At 48.2% G+C, this 17,851-nt stretch overlaps 1 protein-coding gene across 1 annotated transcript in view; it reads left to right on the forward strand.

Moving 5' to 3' along the window:
- The window catches only part of LOC147711210 (rap1 GTPase-GDP dissociation stimulator 1-like), a 622,318-nt gene that overhangs the window by 335,178 nt on the left and 269,289 nt on the right, over positions 1-17,851 (forward strand). The window contains exon 3 of the mRNA XM_086921991.1: positions 16,052-16,174. Within this exon, the coding sequence (XP_086778117.1) occupies positions 16,052-16,174 (123 nt within the window). The remainder of the gene's footprint in view (positions 1-16,051; positions 16,175-17,851) is intronic.

Genomic DNA, 17,851 nt, shown 5'->3' on the forward strand with positions numbered 1-17,851 from the left:
ACGGTACTCATGACACTTACTGCAAATAGTATGCAGCACTGCCTTGATGCCTTTCACAAATTTATGTTGGACCTAGATCTTAAAGTGAATTTTGCTAAGTCTTTTATCATGGTCTGTGGCCCGAAGGGCACCAAGAGCAGACAGTTTGCAGTGAGTACCTCCGTCATTGACAAGGTTGAAAATTTTAATTACTTGGGAAACCTTTTTAATCACAAATTAAGTTGGGCACCGTTAATGAAGACACGAGTCCAGAGTGCTAGTCGCTCAATAGAGGGATTGTTCCGCTTCTGTGGCAAATTAGGCCAAAAACCCATTATACATTTAAAAACTCTGTATAAAGCCAAATGTCTGTCGATTGCCACCTACGGGGCAGGGGTCTGGGGGACAGATAGCCCCGACACGGTACAGATTATGGAAAACAAATTTTTAAAACGTGTCTTGGCCATCCCATCAGGCTCCTCAAACAAATTCGCCCACAATGAACTAGGTTTAAATTATGTAAGTGACATTATTCGTCTTTCGCCTCTATTGTTATGGGGCAAAATATGGTTATCGGAGGATTTACAGCTCACTAAGGATATCATCCAGGACTGTTTAAAATTGTCAAATATGAATCAAATCCCCTGGATATCCTACGTAAATGAAATGTTTCATAAAATAGGCTTGGGTGATACCTTCGACAATCCTGAAAATATACAGGGAGATATTAAAAATGTAATTAAATCGAATTACTGGAAATCTTCGATTGTAAATTGCATGGACAGCCCCTATGCCCCCAAGGCTGCCTTACAGCATCAGTTTTATCTGACCTTCACAAACCATGTACAATGGCGTTTTTACTTGACAAGATTTAGGCTACATACTTTGCATTTTCTTTTTGCATTCCCTATACAGAGGGGCTGGTGTGAGGAACTCCCCCCTTGCAACTGTAATAACAAAGATAGCCAAAACACAATGCATCTTGTTCTTTTTTGTTCCTTATATAAAGACCCGAGAACCAGGTTTATCAAACCGATTCTCAAGGAAAAACAAATACGCCATCACAAAGAGGGTTATGATTTCTTAATATCTCTGTCATCCCCTACAGTCTGTTGTGCAATGTTGAACTTTATACGCGTATCACTTCAGATTAGGAAACGGTATGGCTAAAATTTTGCCCCAAGAATCAGACCACTTGATATGTACACTTTATACTCCTGCACCGTGGTTCTTTTTTTACTTGTTCCTAAAAATACCCTTGCTCGATGAATTATGTACTACCCAGAGATGATTAATTTAACGTAATAATATGGTTATGTGACTTTACCTGCCAATGAATTTTCATAGTGCCATAAACTGTAAAACTGTCTTTTATAATGAATTTTTACTGTGTGTTGTAAATGTATTTCTACTTTTATGATTCTTTGCATTGAATCGAATAAAGTTTTGAAATGAATGATATCCCTTTATTAAACTCACTTTTTGGTATCATACAAGTCAATTTTCACTTCACCTTTCTACACTTATATTACACTGCATATAGTTTTTCCAGCACCACTGAGTCATCATCTCATGGCTAATTCCATCAATGGAGGTGTTCATTAGGACGTTTCACGACACACTGGGTGAGACGCCTACCATACACCAGTACTACACAATCCCAGATGATGAGGTTCTGCCTTACGGTGGGCTGATGGGATTCATTTCCATATCTACACAGGTTAACCTTCGACCCTCACTATGTTGTTTGAACTGTAGGATTTTTTGCTTAACAGACCAGAAATAGTCACTGTGTTTTGGCATACTGTGATTGGGGGTAGACTGTTACTTGGTCTCTAAATAATTATCTCCTTGGACCCCTTTTTCTAATTGTGTATTTTGTACTAGAGAGAGCAGGCACAGACCCGCAGTCTGTCCTGGAGCACAAATCGAGGGTGCACAGGCCAATACTGAAGCTGCTCCCTTGTGTATGAACAGCTTCAGTATTGGCGGCAGAACATTCTGGGAGGCTGTGCCGCCTGTAGAAGAGGAGCAGGCAAGCGCGACGCGGCCGGCTGAAGGTACGATTTTTAGACATTTTTATTTTATTTTGCGCCCACCTGACCTGCCACTCGTCCCAAACACCGGCCACTGCTACATCCTCCTTTGTCGGTCTTGCCCACCTCGGTGTTCCCTCTACCCCTCTTTTCTGCAGCAATCAAAATAAGTACATGGATGCCCATGACAAGGGCTGCTTGCAGCAGCCTGCTGTCAGTAGGAGATAGGCCTGAGAGCCATATGACACTGCTCTCCTCTCTTCTGTGACCAAGTCACGTTAGTGCTGGACAATTGTAAACTGTTTACTGCCAGGGTCTTCATTACTCCCCTTAATCAAGCTATGTTTGGATAGTATACCTTTTTCACATGCAGTTGTCCTGTCCCGTGTCTGTTATCTTCACTAGCACAAAAGGCTCTCTTTCCTTCAGTGACTGTTTCTGTTTTTTGAACTGACTCCACAAATTACAAGCAAATTTAATTTGAGGAAATTAGTTTTCCAAAAAGGCCTTGTGAAACTTGTCATTGTGGCACTTATATTATGTGGTGTTACCCAGTTCGATTACAAACGTCTGTGCGTTCAAACACTGGGTAATATTTCTCTGGCAGTACAAATTCATGTTTGAAACATTTATAAAGAGTTAGTGCAAACAGCCGCTCTCAGGACCTTCAGTATGAATGAAATGATTGTCTTGATTTATGTTATCAAAGAGAATTTACATTGTCATACATTATATCTATATCTATATGGGACGGGGTATGGCTTTACAGCTAGGGCAGCCGACTTTAAAGCTGTGGAACTAGATTCGGGTCTGGCTGGAGGCTCAAGCATCCTGTGACTTGGGACAAATCACTTAATCTCCCGTGCCCAAAAAAATGAATGTGTCCTTCTGTAATGTAACTGGTGCTCATGTAACGCGCTTTGATACCCCCGGCACTGGCTGTAATGAAACTTAAGGGGGCCTCCCTGGTACGTGGAGGGCCCCCTCCAGAATCTTTCAGGAGCTCTCCAGCCAGATTATTGTGCTGAGGGGGCCCCCTGGAGCGTGGGCGCACCCCCGCACCATGGTGGCTGCGGGGAGGGGGGGGGGGGGGCTTTGTTACACGCCTGACCTCAGGGTCAAGTTTAAGCTATATCAATACTACAACAAAAAATGTGGCTTAAATGACAGGTGGCCAACCAACAAATTAAAATTACCTGCCTGAAAGGTTCAAAGAGACCCTAGGGAAAGGTCCTGATACTTACAAACAGTATAAATTGGATGTTGAGTATCCTTTTGTAATGTATTTATTCTGCTAATGTCTGATAAAGTGTTTTTTGATAACATGAAAATAAAAGTGAAAAACAATTTTGATTAAACAATCTCATTCTGATATTTGCCTCTGTTCGCACCGGCGTGTGTTTGTAAGTATCAGGACCCTTCCCTAGGGCCTCTTTGAACCTTTCATGCAGGTAATTTTCATTTGTTGGCTGTCCTTATTTCCCCTGCTATATCTGCCTCCATTTACTTGTCAGGGGTCCCCCTTTTTAGTGGTTGAATGACAGGTGACCCAGATCACCATCTGTGTCCTGCTACAGAAATATTTGTAGGGATATTTTATTCTATCTTGTTTAAAGTTCCCCAATAATTATACAGTGTTTGTTGGTCTAGCTGTCTATATATCTATTCACCAGCTTATTTATATCTCTGCCAGATACATATTTATCCGCCTCTCTGCTTTAAATGTGTGTGTGCACCTATCCATGCTAATCATGGTTATTACTGTTCTAGAAGTTGTTGCCCTTATTATTTATTATCATAACTATTATTTTTGCTATTGTCCTTCCCTCCATTCTCTGTGTCTCTCTCAGCCCTAGTATACTCTACATTGAACCAGTAGCCAGAAGAGCAGAATGCAGTTCATCTGTCACAGTGTAATAATTGTATTCCTAAAGTTCCCAATATTCCTGTTCATCATCAGACGATAAACACATGCAGTAAATTGGGGCCACGGGGGGGCGGAGATAGCCAGCGTCGATGGCGGACGCGTGAGCTTTCGGCTCCTCGCCTTAGCCCCGGAAATATCCTGTTAAATTATCCTTCGAAGTGTCCAATCTGCTGTATCTTGCACTCCTGCACCCTCCGGCACCCCTGGGTTCTACTGGGTGACTTACAGACCCTGGCTGGCGAGCCCCACCGAGTGGATTGAAACGAGGTTCCACGGCGACCTGGCGGCGGCGGACTGGGCCTGACGCCGCGGACTATCCTGGGGAGAAGGCCGTGCGACGTCGCCTGACGTGCGGCCTCGGAACCTGGCAGGGGCGCGGTGGCCACAAGCCGGACTCACAAGTGGACTTTCCTTGTCCGGAGCGTCCCGCTCGTAATTGCTGCCGCCCCATATCGGGACCATTTGACCCCTCACGTCGTGGTCTCCAGTGGAGCGGTCACTGTGCATTTGAACTACGAGGCGGAGCAGTCGCCACTTCGGAGCGATCGCGGGGACATGTCTATCCTGGTGTGTCCTGTTGTCCCCGCGTCCCTATACTACACCTGAATGGTAGTACTCGGTGCTGAGACATTAGAACTGAGATCGCCCAGTGTCGAGGGCGGGTATCGCCAAAGTGATCGGAGATCGTTGAACCTCCTTACCGGGCGCCATCTTGGATGCATCGTGCCTCTGGCGCAGGCCCAGTGTCTAGTGGCAGTGGATCGCCGGCTGGTGTATCTCCTACGCTGCCCTCGCTGCCTGGAGGCAGCGGGGTACTAATTGTTTTTGTGTCCCCCTGCGGCAGGAGAAAAACATGGGGAAAAACGACGCCACTCAGGCAAAGCTCTCCTTTGACCGGCGTCGACCGAAGGGAACCGATGCAACGGCCCCGGAGGCGTCCCCGAAGGGAGCCGCTGCGACTGCCCAAGCGCCTACAGAGCTCCGGGACATGTTGGCCGCCATGGAGAAGGGCATTCAGGACAGTATTGCGTCTGTGGGCTCCAAAATAGACGCTCTGTCGTACCGCATGGACCGCATGGCGGAGCGAGTGGACAAGCATGCGGAGCGCCTGGATATGGCGGAACGTCGACTCACGGAAGCTGAGGAGGTGCAGACCGAATGGGACAAGGATAGAAAGCAATTCGGTAGACTTTTGCAGGTTATCCGTGATAAGACGGAGGATTTGGAGGCGCGCTCCCGCAGGTCCAACATCCGTATAACAGGAGTGGCGGAAACGACTCAAACTGGCAAGATGGAGCTCTATGTCGAGAAATTGCTGAAACTTCTACTCGGGGAGGAGGCTTTCTCCCCCATGTTCATCGTGGAACGGGCACATCGTACGTTGGGCCCACAACCGCAGCCGGGCGCGCCTCCTCGCCCCATCATCGCGAAGCTCCTCAATTACCGCGACAGGGACACTGCTTTGCGCTTGGCGAGGGACAAGGGTAAGCTCCAACATGAGGGCATGGACATCTCCCTCTACCCGGACTTTACGGCCAAGGTACAGGAGGAGAGGCGACAGTTTGCGCCGTATAAAAAGCAACTGCGTACGCTGGGCCTAGACTATGCGATGCTGTACCCTGCCAAGCTTCGCATTAACACAGGAGGGCGATGATATTTCTTCACGGACCCCAAAGAACTTCAAAAATCCCTGAAGGTATGGACACGGGAGCGCAAGGAGACTCGGCAGAGCCAGGAAGACGACGCAGGTTCAGCTTCGAACCTGGAGGAGCAAGACTAGAGGGGTTCTGCCGGAACATTTGGCTCTCCCTACCGAGGGTGGGACACGTTCCCTCGAAATGGTAGAGCTGCGCCACACCCCTGGGGGCGGTAAGTCAGGATTACATGGGGACTGACTATTTTGATTGGAGGGACAGCGAACGCACTGCACAGTCTAGTGATATAAAGGTTGCTGGTGAGGAGGTTGGTTAACACTGCTGAGGAGTGAGATTTGAACAACATACCATTGTCGGGGGGTTGGCGGGGTTGGGGGGGGCTTTTTGACGTGCTTTACTATGGACACTGGACTACTGGCGGGGCTGGGATGAAGTGCCGAATTGACCAGATACATTGGGACAGTTGGTGGTGGTGTACTATTCAGGCGCGCTTCGCCCCGGTGCCTTTGGTTGTGTGACTCCCCAGGGAGTTGCGTTTCGAAACGACTAACTTTCTGCTGTTCTCGGGTTGATGGGGGTAGTTTTTGGGACCTGTCTGACCTGGTTGGGGGTGGTCGGCTGTGGGTGGGCGGGGGAGCAGGGGGTGGGATTTGGGGTCTGGGTTGTTGGGGGTTTTTGCCTTGGTCTGTCTGAGGGGTATGTGCTTGATGTGAGTGGACTGCTTTGTGGAACTGTAACTGTATGGAAATGCCGGCTGGCTACTATGGGGAATAGTGTACTGCTATGTCCTGTTCTCTCCGTCCCTGGTGCTAACATGGTTCATAGGCCCTTGCAATGGCTGATACTGCGATGAATGTTCCCACACGTGCCCCACACACGCTGAAATTGATGACCAGGAATGTGCGAGGCCTGAACGACTACCGAAAGTTGAGAAAGGTCCTCGGCTACCTACACAGACACCATGTTGATTTGACCCTGTTGCAGGAAACCCACTTGCCTATCAACAGTAGGATGTTACAATCCAGAGGGTTGGCGGGACACATAGTGGCAGCTGGCTTCACGACACATGCCCGGGGAGTGTTAACCTGGGCCAACCCCTCTTCACAATTGAAATTGATCCCAGTACAGGCGGACACGGAGGGTAGATATGTCCTAGCTAGGTGTGTGGGTAGGGGACTTGACCTGCTGGTAGTTAACATTTATGGCCCCAATTATGATCACCCTGAATTCTACGCGGCCCTATCCGCCCACTGTAGGTCTCATGCACAGCCTGGGATGTTGTGGGGGGGGGGATTTCAATTTTGTGTTTGACCCTGTCAGGGACCGCTCTGCGGGCCCTGCTCGGCGACCGGTGGCCTCCGCTGCCTATATGAGAGCCGAGATGACTAAACTAGACCTGGTAGATGTCTGGAGGGACAAACACCCCACGAAAGGCGGCTTTACACACTACTCGGCCTATCACAACGTGCACACTAGGATAGATTATTGGTTAGCTTCTCCTCCGGTCCTTAGTGGTATTAGCGCGTGCGAGGTTCTCCCGCGCACACTCTCGGACCACTCCCCCATTCTGTTGCACCTCTCCACTGCCAGGAAGGGGATACCGGCCTTCACCTGGAGGTTCCCTCCCTTCGCTCTGCTGGATGATGCCTTTCGAGGTGAACTGGCGGAAGACATAGAACAATATTTTGCAACTAATCTAGACTCGGTTGATGACTTTTTTACGGTCTGGGAGGCTTTTAAGGTGTTCATTAGAGGAGTGGCTATGTCTAAGCACTCCAGTGTGCTACGCTCCATCAGGCGGGAACTTACTGCTTTAGAAACTAAGCTAGCGGAACTAGAGAACCGACAATTATTGGCTCCTAGCGTTGACGATGGCCCGGCACTCACCCAGTTGCTGTCAGAGTATCAAGCACTGGCGGACAGAGAAATTCTCTACATGGGCAAATACGCCACGGCCCGAGTGTACGGTGAGGGGGATAGGCCAGGTGCACTGTTGGCCCGCATGGTTAGGGGCTCTCGGAGGTCTCTGGTTGTTGAAGAACTGAGGACCCCGAAGGGTGATACGGTCGTGGAGGAGGAACAGATCCTAGAGACCTTCAGAGGCTATTATGCTGAACTTTACCAATCCAAGACGCAGGGCGTGGAGAGCGAAATGGACGATTATTTGGACCATATCGCCATGTCATTCCTCAAGAATTCGGATAGGGAGTTTTTGATGGCCCCCTTCCACGAGGACGAAATCCTGGAGGCCCTTGCGAGTATGAAATCGGGAAGTGCGCCGGGTTCCGACGGCCTTACGGTTGGCTTCTATAAAGCCTTCAAAGATATTTTGCTCCCGCACTTAGTTGCCCTCTTTGACACTATCTGCGAGGATGGTGAGATGCCACTCACCATGCGTGAGGCATTGCTGGTCACTATTCCAAAGCCAGGGAAACCCCCGGATCTTTGCAGTTCATGCAGGCCACTTAGTCTGCTGAATGTGGATGCAAAGATTTATGCCAAAGTCCTTGCCAATCGCCTGGCTCTGTTGGTGCCAGAGCTGGTCGCTCCGGAACAGTCTGGATTCGTCCCATGTAGAAATTTAACCTACAATATACGCACGGTGCTGGGCACGATGCAACATGTCAAGCAGGAGAACCGAGCGCTGGCGATATTCCTAGACATGGAGAAGGCGTTCGACTCGGTCGAGTGGCCTTTCATGATCAGAGTACTACGGAAGTTGGGCTTGGGCGAACCGTTTCTGCAGAGAATCGGGGCGCTGTACCATCGCCCCTCGGCCAGACTGCGGTTGGGAGATAGAGTGTCGGAGCCGATCTACATTGGCAGGGGAACCCGACAGGGCTGCCCTCTGTCGCCGTTGCTCTATGCGCTGGTGGCGGAACCCCTTGCTTGTGCTATACGGGAGTACCACAGTCTGGAGGGTATAAGCTTTCCCACCTACAAAATAGGGATCTCGACGTACGCTGATGACACTTTGCTGTACGTCCGGAACCCGGAGTCGAACCTATCCGCGATTCTTAGGGAGGTGGTCCGCTTTGGATCACTCTCGGGCCTGCGGGTGAATTGGGACAAATCCATCGCTTTCCCTCTCACCCCGGTCACACAACCCTTTGACATGGAGTACCCGCTGCAGTGGACTACGGACTCGGTCCGGTACTTGGGCATCCGTTTGCACACTGATCCCGAGGTCCTGGTTCGGGACAATTACGGCGTAGCATTCAATAAATTGGTCGAAGATGTCGACGCATGGATTAGACTCCCGCTATCCCTCTTGGGCAGGATCGCCATCATGAAAATGATAGTGCTACCCCGATTCCTGTTCCTTTTTCTTAACATTCCAGTGGTTCTGTCGAAGACCTTTTTTAGACAACTCACACAGGTCTTGGTCCGACTGGCCTGGGGCGACAAGCAGCCACGAGTACGATGGGCGACTCTGACTCTCCCCTGCGAGATGGGGGGTCTAGGGGCTCCGGACCTGGAGCGCTACTACCGAGTGGCGCAAGCTGCTCATCTGCACTCATGGGTTCATGGTGACGCACGCACGCCGCATCTTATACTGGAAAGGCTGTTCGCAGACCCGCTCCCCCTGCCTGCCACGATCTGCCTCCCGGCGGATCGTTCATTCGGCCGGATGGACTCCCTTAAGGTGACCAACCACGCATGGCACGCCCTGGCGCGAGCCCGCGGCTGTGACCTGTTGTACTCCCCATTGATGCCGGTGGAATGGGCTCTCTGGCTGGACCCCTTGGGCGAGAAGGGAGTAGTTGAGGCTTTACGTGCTCTTGGCATAGTGAAAATGGAGGATTTGTTCTCCGAAGGTACACTGAAGACCTGGGATCAGCTCGCTCCCACAGAGTCGGGCCCCTCCTTGCTGCAGAAATTCCAATTTCACAGGCTCCGTTCGGCGTTCCGGGAGATTCTGGGCTCTTCCATGGCGGAGCCTGAGGAGATCCCTGAACTAACTCATATTATTAAAACCAAATCGCCAGCCAAATTAGTCTCACAGGTCAACAGGTTAGGGGTGACGCATCAGCGCTTACAGCCCTCTAAAGCTAGAGCAGCCTGGCAGGACGATCTTCAAACCCCCATAGATGACGTCATGTGGCGATATTGCTGTTCAAGCACGCGCAAGATCTCCCTGAATGGCAGGCACAGGCTGGTGCATTTCAAATTCCTTCAGCGGGTGTACTACACCCCCGAACGCTTACATCGCTATGGCCTCCGCCCCTCGGCGGAGTGTGAGCGCTGCCGAACACTGGTAGCTGGTTTCTTTCATATGGCGTGGCTCTGCCCCGGTGTACAGGCTTTTTGGGGGGAGGTGTTTACTGAACTTGACCAGATTTTGGGGGAGTCGCTGCCGCGTACTCCGGCACTTGCGCTCCTCGGTTACTCTAAGCCTCTGGCCCCTTCCCTGCGCCGGCTGGTGGATATGGCTTTGCTGCTAGCCAGGAGAGTGGTTGCAGCCTGTTGGATGCGCGGGCCCCTCCCTGCCAAGACTAGATGGCTGAGGGATCTACAATACTGCTGCACTCAAACAGAACTGTACAGCGAACTGTTGCCGCCCAGGAGCAGGCCAAAAAATTTCTGGAACCTTTACAAGGAACACCTGCAAAAGGGGGAGGACGACGGCTCGGACACCTCCGAGGTTGTTGACCTCCAAGACCAGGTGTCGGACTAGTGGTTTGGACATATGAGGCTCTTTCCCCGAGGGACGAGGGATGGAATGTGTGGAGGAGCGGGAGGGTGTTGCATCGAAAATTATGATCCATGGAGGCGGGTGAGAGTGGTAATTGGGGGGGACTACAACACTGACGGGGGATGATATGGGACACACAGTAGACACACCATGATTTGCTCACGATTACAAGATGGTAGTAGTTCCACAGTCACACTCGGGAGAGGGGGGGGGGTGTTGGGATGGTAGTTGGGGTAGTTTCCTTTGACCTTCTTTCGAAATAAGACCTTGCTGCCGCGATTGCATTCTGGGATGGCCAGTTGTCACACTGTTCTACTTGCTGCTCATGGAGGGGTTCCTCTCTTGGTTACACTGGACTAACGTCTCTAAATCACGCTGCCGGGCCTCCGGGATGCCGGCGCTATGGCTGTGTATGGTAATCCTTTGTTATTGACCACAAGGTCCCTGTGTTGTGTAATCCGGTGCAATATGAAACTGTAAGAGAATTGGTGATGACAATGACTTTGCTTTTAATAAAGGTCTTTCAAAAAAAAAAAAAAAAATTGGGGTGTCCACAAAAGGATCCTTGTAAACTTATTCCAGTAGCTGCTTGGTGCAGCAGGGCACACCAACTTACTTTAATTGTGAGCACTGAGGGGTATATTACCAAGCATAAGCGATAATTATCGCTATGCTTGGTTAGCGGCAATAATTATATCGCCATGCTTCGGCTATTTTTATCGCTTAGGAGGCTTGCTATTATCAAGGTTTATCTCCTAAGCGATAAAAATCGGCCGAAATGCATGAATATCGCTGAAAAGTCAGCGATAATCATGCATTACCTAGCTAATGCTCTTAGCCATGTTATCCACCTACCATTGGATAACATGGCTAGGAACTGCTCAGGGCAGGCGTTAGCTTTTGGAGATATTCGCGCTTAGCGCGAATATTTCCAAAAGTTGGTAATAGGAGATAGCGATGTTAGCGACCCCTAAATGCCCGCTATCGCCTACAAGCTGTCGTTAACTGGTGTTAGCGACAGCTTGGTAATAGGGTGATGAAATCATCGCCGCATTAGCGGGGAAAAGTCCCGCTAATGCGGCGATAATGGCCCTTGGTAATATGCCCCTGAGTTATAGAAATTGAATAAACAAGTGCAAAATACCATAGATCTCACAGAACGACAATGTGAAGCTGGAATGTGAAAGTGGTCACATTAGACCGTAATACAATATACACATATAATTTTTTCCGGTCTTGCAAAATACCATCCTCCAGATAGAAAAGTAAAATTGTTGAGATTGGCCAAGCCCAGTTCATGTTTGTTTGAGGTCACTTGGATCTCAGTTTAAGCAGCTCCGCTCATATAGGTGTCAGAGATCCCTACCCAACTGCTAATATTAAGGCACATTAAACAACCTGACGTTATTTAACTTACAAGTACGATTGAGTTTTGACAAGTTTTATCTGAGTAAGTTTTGTACTAAACGCAAAACAGGACCTGCATTGCCTTGTGAAGACAGAGGTGGGTGAACCTTCAGTTTAACAGGGAGAGCCAAGGCAGAGCCGAGCCAAGAGTCTGGCTCAGATATTACAGCCCGTGCACAAGCAAAAATGTGTGCTATATAAATTATTCAACAAACATGACATAAAATATGATACGCTTTTTTCGAATAGTGAAGAGAGTTTATTTCTTTTACTTGTGGAAGCTTTGACATTAATACATCACATTATAGCACTGCAAAGTACTTATTAAAAGTGCTACTATTTAAGCATGGACCATTAGTGAACTAAGAGGCAAGACAATTGTCAAGTATGTTGCTCAGAATATTATAGAGCGACGTTATAATCTATTAAATCTCACACAATAGGTTTTTGTACAACTGGTATTCTGAACTAGCATACGTGATAATGAAGAAAAAAAGTTTTGGTGAAATACAATTTTAGCCTAGGATATAGAAATGGGTGATTATGTGCTTTGCTCAGAAGCACAGGATGTTGAGCTGATGCCAATACTCAAACCTGGTTGCCCAGTTCTGAAGTTGACAGCCATGGCCGTAACACCACATCCTGTGTAGAGGAAAGTTGGCTGTGAAAAGGAAGACACATGAAAGCTCGGCTCCCTCAGGGCTCGAGGTTCCAACAGGACTGCTGGGGAAGTGCAGTGGCTCCAGAGGGGCTAGGTGAGTCAGCGCTAGGCTGAATAGCCGATCTGCTTTTGGAGTACTGGGAGAAGTAGCACCTGCACTAAATAGGATTGTGCCTGCCCTCCACAATGCTGGCTCCGCCCACCTGTGGTGTCTGGGGCCAGAGCCTGCACTAACAATGAGGGTTGTTGTGCACCTAAAAAGAGAGGTGTGAGTGCCCCCAGATCTGGTTTAGACCGAGCACAGAGCCCTGTGCCAGGGCAGAACAAAAACTTGCACTGGTATAAATATTGGAGCTGTAGCCCCATGAAGTGTGCTGTGGTACCTGCTTGGAGCTGAAAGACTGCTGGGCGTTAGAAGGAACCGTCGTGAGACCCCGCTGCTGTCTCCTGAGGGTCCCTACGTGCTGACCTGCCTGTGCCCAGCTCTGCCCTAGGAAAATTTGGACTTAGCATCTCGAGGGCACTACATCTTCATTGCCTGAGCCCAAGGAGGGGGGCTCCAACTTTGCCTGTGAAGGAGCACTCTTGTGAGTGGCAGCACTGGTGGCCTACTCATTGCGGGGTAGCGTGTGCCTGGTGTACGAGCCCCAGGAGTGGGCTCCATCTGCTAAGGACGGTGGGCGCAGTGGCCAGAAAGCGGCAAAAACGACAGAGACTCACACCATGAAATTGCAGCGTCCAGGAACCCATGCAGCTGTTGCCTGGTTGTGGGCAGGGCCGAGGCCGCAAGCAGAAACAGCCCAGAACGACGTCCGGAAGTCAGGCAACGTCCATACCTGGTTGGAGGCGGGGCTCTCGTAGTGGCGAGGAGAGCCCCGCCTGTTGCCGAGTCTGTTGGGGCAGCGCAATTGGGTCGAAGCCTCACAGCCTCACCGGACCACGCAGAAGAAGAACCGGAGCCTTGCGGGCTCCCTTTTGCCATTGACCGCCTGTCTCCCACGACTGTTCCGAGGAGAGTAGAGGCCCCGGTTAGTGGGGCTAAGCTTCTTGCATTTAGCTCCGGTCGCTGTGAGGGCAGGAGCATTACCCATTATGGGCAGAGGCAGAGAAGGGGGAACAAGATGTCGGGTCCCCCCCCACTCGGGGACCGAGACTGTCCGGGGTCGCTTTTGTGTTGCTGTGAGTTTGGGGGCAAGGATCGGTGTTTGCAGCTGCAACACCAGATTGCAGGAAGATGCTTAAGAGACACCTAGTTAGTAGAAGCCCTGACTTATGGACAAAGGGCATTGCTGGGAAGACCAAGGCGGGCCCCCAAGGTTAAAGCCAGTCAGCCTGATGGTCACCCCCTATGTTTAGGTGGGGCCTGAGGTGATATGGTCTAGGAATCACCTAGGGTGCTGTTTTATCCCTAAGAGGGGTCTGCTACGTGTATGGAATATGCACTGCGCTATGGCTAATAATGTTTTACATAATATGCTTCTCTCAGTAAGGCCATGATGTATGCCTAATGTGTATATGCTAAGTGCCTCTTGCCAGTAGTTACTGGTTGCTTTATTTTCACTATCTGTGAATTCTAATGGCTTTGACAGTGGCCCGATTGCCCCTGTAATGTATATAATCCCCTGTAAAGTCATACCTAGTGCAAGGTGGCACACTGTATATATGTGATTGTGTTCTAATGTGTTTTATGAGTAATCCAAAGGCTATTTTGATATAACCTTGTGTGGGGTTTCTTTTGTGGTGTGCCTAGTGTGTCAGTGCTGTGTGAGTGTTTTGAGCAAAAGCTTTATACATTGCCTCTAGGATAAGCCTGACTGCTCTGCCAAGCTACCAAGGGGGTGAGCAGGGTGTATCTTTGGTGAGTAACTCCCTTGCCCTGACTAGAGTGGTGGTTTCTGCCTGGCTTATGCGCATGCCCTAGCCAACCAGAAATCCTATTTCTAAAATTTTCTTTTTTAACTTTTTCATTTCTATTTTAAATATACATCATTAGAGAAACAACTTATGGTAAAACAATTACCGTCCTCCCAACCATCAACATATATATTTCCTCACAATCACAAATCACACACACCATCCATAATTAAGCATTTCAATCTAACCTACATCTTCTAAAAAAACATCAAATGTGTATAGCCATAGCAGAAACGTCCTGATTCCATACTCTCACCAATAGGTTTGATGACTTATTTGCACACAAAACACAATTTACAAATATTTCTCATAGAGCCATCTTGTTTTGTATCTTGACCTGCATATTGTATCCTATTTTCACCTCTTGTTACACATATGTAATATACATTTTGTATTTCTGGGCGTGGGAGTAGGGACGACCGTGACACCAGGTAGTGAGGTCAAAGATGGTTTTATTTTTATAGGTCTCAGGGGTTTGGACATAAACGTCTTTCGGTTCCGCAGGGTCAATCTCTCTCGGGCAAAAGCACTTGGGTCCGTGGCGGTGGTCTTCTCCCGTCTTTTGGTGGGGCTTGGTGGGTCGTCACTCTGGATACCGCCGGCTCCGTGACATGCAAGAGACCAACAAAGAGGGAGGCCGTTAGATCAAGTCCTCTAGGGGTGGTGCACCAAGAGGGACCGGGTAATGTGAGGGCAAACCCAGTGAAACATTCTCAATCTTTGTACAGTGCTCGGTGAACAAGGGGGGGGTGGAGGTGAGGTATCGGGGAGGAAAAGGGTAATGGAAGGGAAGGGAAACTACAGAGGGAAGGGACGAACCGGGATTTTTACACTATTTACACTCGAGCGCTCCGGCTCCCCACTCAGGCTGCCCAACGCCGCCGTACCTGTGACAGCCACACTCCTCCCTAGGGAGTGTAGCACAGCGGTTCACGGGGTCGTTGGCCTCCTGGCTTTCCTCCGTTCTCAGTCCCTCCGTCTTCTCCGCGATGTTCCTTCAGGATGCCTCTTTCTTCGTCTCCTCCGCTTCCTCTGCTCTGCTCCGTGCCGCTTGCTTCCCCCTTCCGCTCCTCCGGAGTGATCACACACCCTGCGTATATCGCTTCCCGACTTTTGACCAGTCTTGTCTCGCTGACGTCCTTCGGGGGCAGTTCCTCCTCCTCAGATGCAAACGCCCAGTTAAAGGAGCCACTATTTTCTTCCTCGTCGTCAGGGCCGATCAGACCGTCCTTCCACTGTTCAGTCTGTAAATAAGGAGGCGATGTATGGTCAGCAGGGCAAGGACTCCACCATTCACGAGGGGTACGCATCCCTACCTCGTTACACTATTGATCATACATTCTTTACAAGCGGTGTTACCAAAGGCCATATCGCTGGTGCCAATGCACGTTTCGGTGTTGGTGATCAGCCAACCACCCACCTTCTTCAGGTCACACAGATATGGTCTATGAATCAATTACCATTCAGAACATGGCAAGGAGGGAGGAAAACAAAGTGGCCATAATCTGGAATCAAGAATTGATTTATATGTGAAGTTAAATGTAGAGATATATAGTTATTTATGGGTATTATAGTTACTTTGATGATACTTTCCTTTAGAATACCTCTTCACATTCAGTTATTTCATGGTGGTTTGTTTGGGAAGAAGATGACGAGGTAATATGTATAATGAACCCGGGAAGTGAATTTAGTTTAATATGAAACATGTATGTGTCTTAATTACATATGTTATGGGAAGGCATGGATGCAAATACTTAAAAGTCACTATCTTTACAGAACAACGATGTGCCACCCTTCTGACGGACAATGGCATTCTTCCGGCTTTGGCGAGGCTCCTGAAGGGGGACGCAAGGAGGGCTCAGAAGGCAGCTCAAGTACTGGCAGAGCTGGCCAAGAATGGTAAACTGGAATATTGTACTTGAAAGTTTTCTATTTTATTTATTGCATGCTCAGTGAGACGAATTCCTTCAACTAAATTCAGTTTACAGGCTTCCCTATAGGCTCTACCAAAGATGTAAGACTACAGCATCATGCACCTGCCATCTTATCAGAGGTTATGGTTTGTATTGACCCCACAAAAACCACACTGGGAATCCCAGGGGTAAAAAAACAACTTCCACAGATAAATACAAAGCTACTAATTTAGAGTGGCTGAAACATGTGACAAGTGTGCAGTAATGAGATAGTCGTGCATTTATTATATTCTATTGATTTACAATGAAGTGTTGTTATCACAATTGAAAAGTGCTTGTATTGCATTCCCAATCGGGTCATTCTGTATCACAGCAGAGAAATAACAAGACTCATTACGACCAGCACAAAGCTAATTGCAACTCTGCAAAAATAAATATTCTGCAATTTATACCTCAATCAAGTGTACAACACTCTAAGTCCAACACAGCACATCTTGGCTGTGCTAAAGCTGCCATCCAGTGAAAGGTGTCCCAATAGGTTTAACAACCCAATAAATTGTCATCAAACAAAAGGACATTACGTAATTCTAATATTTAGTGATTGTTGATGATGTAACAACAGGTTATAAGAAAAATCTTTTCACTGAATGACCCCTTCAATATGATTAATATTCTGTGTATTACAGCAGATTCAGCATCCTGCTCTAAATGACGGCCTGTGAGTTTTATTAAGTTTGTTGTCTGAGTTATGTTAAGTTTGTTGTACTGTGCCACAAGCTGGTAGGTCTGCTCAGCCCAGATGACAGTGTGACCTGCAATTCTCAGGTTTGAATTCTACAGAGGACTCCGCAGTCTTTCATCCATCTGGGGTCCAGTACCATGGAACAGGATAACAAAGCTTACCATTTATGTTGCTGTTAAGTAGCCTTAGTAAGTGCAATATGAAAAAGAGTATTATTCTTTCTATTCTTGCATGGCTGGATCATAAGTGCCTCATTAAATTTAAAAATAGGGTGAACTTCCTGAGTTGCAGAAATCCTTTTTTGGGAGCCAGTAGTCAGATGTGAAGCAGATGCAGACTAGACCGTTGCAAAAGGATATTTTACCTTGCACGAAAGTTTGGTTAATTACTCAGTGCTGGTAAAAGGTATCTTCAAAATGTACGCAGTTCCCCGGAGAATATGGCTTCGCCCAATGTGCAGGTTGATGGGCACCGATAGAGGGTCGGTGGCAATTAGAATTATCCGCTCCTGCACTGATATGCCAGTTTATATACCTGTGGCAACATTTTTAGGCTGGGCCTGGACCATTAGAAATAGATTGTTAAATGATTAATTTGTACCCATGGTGTTAAATTTAAATTTAAATTTTAAATCAATGTACAATGATGAAATGGATATATATTTTTACATGTAATGTACCTAGAAATTTTGTACCTAAAAAATGTTAATTCTGATATATGTTTATATTTATTTGTACGTTGCTTTTATGACAATCGTCGAATAAAGCTTGTTTGACTTCAAAATGAAGGAATGATCATGAAAATACAAGCTTGATGACCTGCAGGGAAGTTGAAGCTCTCTTCACAGTCTGGTATCTATCTAGCATTTCATTGATTTTATCCCACCAGCACCAGATTTCCGAGCCATTAACCCATTGCTTT

The sequence above is a fragment of the Lissotriton vulgaris genome, chromosome 5 (genome assembly GCF_964263255.1).
Source record: "Lissotriton vulgaris chromosome 5, aLisVul1.2, whole genome shotgun sequence".
Taxonomy (NCBI): Eukaryota; Metazoa; Chordata; class Amphibia; order Caudata; family Salamandridae; genus Lissotriton; species Lissotriton vulgaris.